Genomic DNA, 5,864 nt, shown 5'->3' with positions numbered 1-5,864 from the left:
GCTGATCAGACGGTTGGTATTCTTCTTTAGGCAATTCTTCTAAAGATTCTTCTGCTCTGTGCAGCTCTTTCTCACTCACTTCAACTTCGACTGGAGCTTCTTTCTCTTCTTCCTTTGGTTCAAGCTGTTCCTCTGCCTCAGCTTCTGTTTCTTCAGTTTTATGAACAAATTCTTCCTCCTGTTCTTCACTCACGGCTTCAAACGTTTCTTCGGTCTCGAAAGGTGTTTCAGGTTCAACAGGTTTTTCAAAAGTGTATTCCTCCTCCTCTGTGTCGAAAGCTTCTGCTTCTACAGTTCTCTGGACCTCTTCTTCCGGAACATGCACTTGTATTTCTGGAGCTTCTGGGTAGACAAAGTCCCTTTCTTTTTCGAGGATAGGCATATCAGTTTCTGCTTCTGTTCTCTGATCCTGACCCTCCTCAACAGTTTCAGGATAGTCGGCAAGGAATTCCTGGGTGTCACTGATTCTTTCAAAATGCTGCTGTTCACTCACTGTTTCAGCTTGTTTGTGTTCAAAGATTTCCTCTGTGCTTTTATAGTGTGCCTCTTCTTTGTGGAAAGTTTCTTCTCGATGGTGAGATTGTGAGATGAGTTCCTCCGTAGTTTCCTGAAGTCGTTCGGGTGCTTCTCGTTTGACCTCTTCAGCTGATTCTGATGGTCTCTCAATTTCTGTTTCAAAGGTACTTTCCCCTCCTGTTCTTTCTTCTTCCGAGAGACTCTCCTCAGACTCAATTTCTATGCCCACAGGTTTCTGAATCTCTACCCCTTCTTCTTTCTCCTCCTCTTCAGGCTGCTCAGCCGTGTCTGGTTCTGGTGTCTCCAACTGTTCTTTTTCTAAGGCCTCCACTGGAGCAGCATATTCCTGCATGACATTCGTTCTTTCAAACTGCTCCTCTTCAAATCTGTTCTCAGACATGAAACCCATCTCACGTTCTGTTGTTTTCTCAAAAGAGTAGGTCTCTTCAGTGCGGAACATTTCTTCCTGGCGGTAAGACTCTGAAACTACTTCTGTTCTTGTTTCTAGAAGCTGTTCCTCTGTTGTTTGTTCCTCTTCGAGTCTCTCAATCTCCTGTTCTTCAGTTTCCATGAAGCTTGTTTCTGATGAAACTTGTTCTGGTTCATGATGTGCTTCCGCTCCCGCCTTCGTTTTCTCTGTTTTCTGAATCTCTTCTTCGTCCTCTTCTTCTGGGACACAAACTTTGATTTCAACAATATCAACATAACTCCGCTCAACTAAGTTTTCTTTTTCTTCCTCTGTAGTAAGCTCTTCTTCTGTGACTGGTCCTGTGATTTCAGCTTCTGGTTTTTGAGTTTCGTCGGCAGTGACCTCTTCCTGGTATTCCTGAATGTCACCTGGTCTCTCAAACTGAACTTGGTCAAAAATCTCCTCAGTCTTGACAAGAGTTTCAGCATCTTCTGACGTTTTCTCCGAAACGTGAGTCTCTCCCCAGCAGAGCTCTTCTTGGTAATGTTCTGAGACATCCTGAGCTTTGGTGGGTTCTTCAACTTCAAGAGCAAGGGATGGTACTAACTCAGCTTCAGGGACTTCTTCTGGATCAAAAGGCTTTTCAATGTCCTCTTCCTCTTCATCTGGGGTTAGGCAGACAGCTGCCTTGGCCTCGGGAACCTTCTCAGCTTCAAAGGGTTCCTCAATGACCTCTTCTTCTTCTGAGACAAGGCAGACAGCTGCCTCGGCCTCGGGAACCTTCTCAGCTTCAAAGGGTTCCTCAATGACCTCTTCTTCTTCTTCTGGGACAAGGCAGACAGCTGCCTCAGCATCAGGAACCTTCTCAGCTTCCAAGAGTTCCTCGATGACCTCTTCTTCTTCATCTGGGGTTAGGCAGACTGCTGCCTCGGCCTCGGGAACCTTCTCAGCTTCAATGGGTTCCTCGATGACCTCTTCGTCTTCTCCTGGGACAAGGCAGACAGCTGCCTCGGCCTCAGGAACCTTCTCAGCTTCAATGGCTTCCTCAATGACCTGTTCTTCTTCTTCTGAGACAAGGCAGACAGCTGCCTCGACCTCGGGAACCTTCTCAGCTTCAAAGGGTTCCTCGATGACCTCTTCTTCTTCTTCTGGGACAAGGCAGACAGCTGCCTTGGCCTCGGGAACCTTCTCAGCTTCAAAGGGTTCCTCGATGACCTCTTCTTCTTCTTCTGGGACAAGGCAGACAGCTGCCTTGGCCTCGGGAACCTTCTCAGCTTCAAAGGGTTCCTCGATTACCTTTTCGTCTTCTTCTGGGACAAGGCAGACAGCTGCCTCGGCCTTGGGAACCTTCTCAGCTTCAAAGGGTTCCTCGATGACATCTTCTTCTTCTCCTTCTTCTGGGACAAGGCAGACAGCTGCCTTGGCCTCAGGAACCTTCTCGGCTTCAATAGGTTCCTCGATGACCTCTTCTTCTTCTTCTGGGCCAAGGCAGACAGCTGCCTGGGCCTCGGGAACCTTCTCAGCTTCAAAGGGTTCCTCGATGATCTCTTCTTCTTCTTCTGGGACAAGGCAGACAGCTGCCTCGGCCTCGGGAACCTTCTCAGCTTCAAAGGGTTCCTCGGTGATCTCTTCTTCTTCTTCTTCTGGGACAAGGCAGACAGCTGCCTCGACCCCAGGAACCTTCTCAGCTTCAAAGGGTTCCTCGGTGACCTCTTCTTCTTCTTCTGGGACAAGGCAGACAGCTGCCTCGGCCTTAGGAACCTTCTCAGCTTCAATGGGTTCCTCGATGATCTCTTCTTCTTCTTCTGGGACAAGGCAGACAACTGCCTGGGCCTCGGGAACCTTCTCAGCTTCAAAGGGTTCCTCGATGATCTCTTCTTCTTCTTCTGGGACAAGGCAGACAGCTGCCTCGGCCTCGGGAACCTTCTCAGCTTCAAAGGGTTCCTCGATGACCTCTTCTTCTTCTTCTGGGACAAGGCAGACAGCTGCCTCGGCCTTACGAACCTTCTCAGCTTCAATGGGTTCCTCGATGATCTCTTCGTCTTCTTCTTGGACAAGGCAGACAACTGCCTGGGCCTCGGGAACCTTCTCAGCTTCAAAGGGTTCCTCGATGATCTCTTCTTCTTCTTCTGGGACAAGGCAGACAGCTGCCTCGGCCTCGGGAACCTTCTCAGCTTCAAAGGGTTCCTCGATGATCTCTTCTTCTTCTTCTGGGACAAGGCAGACAGCTGCCTCAGCCTCGGGAACCTTCTCAGCTTCAAAGGGTTCCTCGATGACCTCTTCTTCTTCTTCTGGGACAAGGCAGACAGCTGCCTCGGCCTTACGAACCTTCTCAGCTTCAATGGGTTCCTCGATGATCTCTTCGTCTTCTTCTTGGACAAGGCAGACAACTGCCTGGGCCTCGGGAACCTTCTCAGCTTCAAAGGGTTCCTCGATGATCTCTTCTTCTTCTTCTGGGACAAGGCAGACAGCTGCCTCGGCCTCGGGAACCTTCTCAGCTTCAAAGGGTTCCTCGATGATCTCTTCTTCTTCTTCTGGGACAAGGCAGACAGCTGCCTCGGCCTCGGGAACCTTCTCAGCCTCAATGGGTTCCTCGATGACCTCTTCTTCATCTGGGGTTAGGCGGACAGTTGCATCGACATCGGGAACCTTCTTAGCTTCAATGGGTTCCTCAATGACATCTTCTTCTTCTTCTTCTTGGACAAGGCAAACAGCTGCCTCGACTTCGAGAGGCTTCGCAGATTTAATGGTTTCCTCTATGATCTCTTCCTCTTCTTCGGGAACAACGCAGACAGCTGCCTTAGCCTCAGGAGCCTTTACAGCTTCGATGGGTTCTTCAATGATCTCTTCCTCTTCTTCGGGAACAACGCAGACAGCTGCCTCAGCCTCAGGACCCCTTACAGCTTCAATGGGTTCTTCAATGATCTCTTCCTCTTCTTCGGGAACAACGCAGACAGCTGCCTCAGCCTCAGGACCCTTTACAGCTTCAATGGGTTCTTCAATGATCTCTTCCTCTTCTTCGGGAACAAGGCAGACAGCTGCCTCAGCCTCTGGAGCCGTAACAGCTTCGATTGGTCCTTCAAAGATCTCTTCCTCTTCTTCGGGAACAAGGCAGACAACTGCCTCAGCCTCAGGAGCCTTTACAACTTCGATGGGTTCTTCAATGATCTCTTCCTCTTCTTCGGGAACAAGGAAGACTGCTGCCTCAGCCTCAGGAGTTTGCCCGGCTTCAATGGGTTCCTCTATGATCTCTTCATCTTCTTTTTGGACAAGGCAAACCGTTTCCTTGTCTTCAGGAGCCTTCCCAGCTTCAATGGTTTTCCCAACGACTTCTTCTTCCTCTGGAACAAGGCAGACAGCTGCCTCGGCCTCAGGAGCCTTCTCAGCTTCAATGGGTTCCTCACTGACCTCCTCCTCTTCAGGAACGAGGCAGACTGCTGCCTCTGCTACAGGGATCTCTTTGGCTTCGACAGTCTCCTCCATAATCTCTTCTTCCTCTTCTTCAGGAACAAGGCAGACGGCAGCCTCAGTTTCAGGAGCCCTTTCAGCTTCAACCATTTCTTCAAAATCTGTAGCCTCTTTGTACTCAGCTTCGACAGTCTCTTCCACAATCTCTTCTTCCTCTTCCTCAGGAACAAGGCAGACTGCTGCATCGGCTTCAGGGGCCTCTCTAGCTTTGAAAGTGTCTTCAATATCCTCTTTTTGAAGTACGTGATGGACTGCAGCCTGTGCCTCCAGGTTCTCTTTGGCCTCGATGGGTTCCTCGGTGACCTCTTCTTCTTCTGGAACAAGGCAGACTCCTGCCTCGGCTTCAGAAAGATACTCTGGTTCGATCGTCTGTTCAGAGATTTCAGCAGTCACTGGGTATTCTTCAAACTGTTCAGTGTTTAGTTTTTCTTCTGCTTTCTCGAACTCTTGCTCCTGTGGGGAAACTGCTTGCAAAGCTACCACAGTCACAGATTCCTTGTGCGTGATGTCTTCATATTGTGCATACTCAACTGCAGTTTCAAATGTGTCGTCCCTATAAGCCTGCTCCTCAGCAGAAAGTTCTGTTGGAGCGACTCCAGCTTGTAGCTCTGATGGCATTTCTTCCTGAGCTTCAACAAACTCTTCAGTTTCGTACGGTTCTACTGTTCTGTCGCTTTGGAGCTGTTCTGTACGTACTTGTGATTCTTCGTAGTATGTCTCCTCAAATGTCTGTCTCTCTCTTTCTGTTTGGGGTGCTACTTCAGTCCTTGTTTCAAAATATGTCGGAGCAGTGTCATACATTTCTTCACCTTCTTTGACTTTGAACTGTTCTGGAATCTGTTCAACCACTTCTTGTTCCGCTCTTGTAAAAAGTTCTTCTTGTTGGTCCCTTTCTAATTGGTCCTCCTCTTCTTGGTCCTTTCTCCAGTGGTCTGTAATGTCGGGCTCCCCTTCCTCTTCCCACTTTTGAGCGCTAGGTACAGGGCCTGAGCGCTCCTCTTTGAGCACTGTTCTCTCTGTGAGAACTGTTTCTTTCTCTGTGACTACGATCTCTGTTCTGCGGTAGTCGTCACCAAAAGATCTTCTCTCAGTAACAGTGCTAACCTTCTGGACGACTGGTTCTCGAAATGTGTCATCAAACTGAGCTGAAACAGGCCTCTCCTTTGTTTCCCAGTCTGGCTTTTGGTCTTCTGCCTCTTGTGATGAAGAAACTCGTTCCTCGTAATGGATGGTGGTCTCTGGTTGGGTGATCTCTGTGGAAGCCTGGGTAAACCTCATGGACTCCTGCGTAAATTCTGTGGCTGCCTCTTGCGCCAGTTGCTTATCTGCATGTACCAGCCCATAGCCGATCCAAAGGAAGGCATTGAGAGAGGGAGAGGGCCACAATATTAGTTCACTATCGTTCTAGCAGCTACAAGTCACAAGCAATGAAATCAATTTGAGCACACAACATCAAAATAGAGTTCTGAAA

At 49.0% G+C, this 5,864-nt stretch overlaps 1 protein-coding gene across 1 annotated transcript in view; it reads right to left on the bottom strand.

The window, feature by feature from the left end:
• Positions 1 to 5,864, bottom strand: part of LOC138952780 (uncharacterized) — a 219,007-nt gene that overhangs the window by 36,064 nt on the left and 177,079 nt on the right. The window contains exon 73 of the mRNA XM_070324514.1: positions 80 to 5,718. Coding sequence (XP_070180615.1) covers positions 80 to 5,718 — 5,639 coding nt within the window. The remainder of the gene's footprint in view (positions 1 to 79; positions 5,719 to 5,864) is intronic.

This window comes from Littorina saxatilis, linkage group LG2 (assembly GCF_037325665.1).
Source record: "Littorina saxatilis isolate snail1 linkage group LG2, US_GU_Lsax_2.0, whole genome shotgun sequence".
Classification (NCBI taxonomy): Eukaryota; Metazoa; Mollusca; class Gastropoda; order Littorinimorpha; family Littorinidae; genus Littorina; species Littorina saxatilis.
The sequence above is the reverse complement of the archived record's forward strand: the minus strand, read 5'-3'. Positions and strand labels throughout refer to the sequence as shown.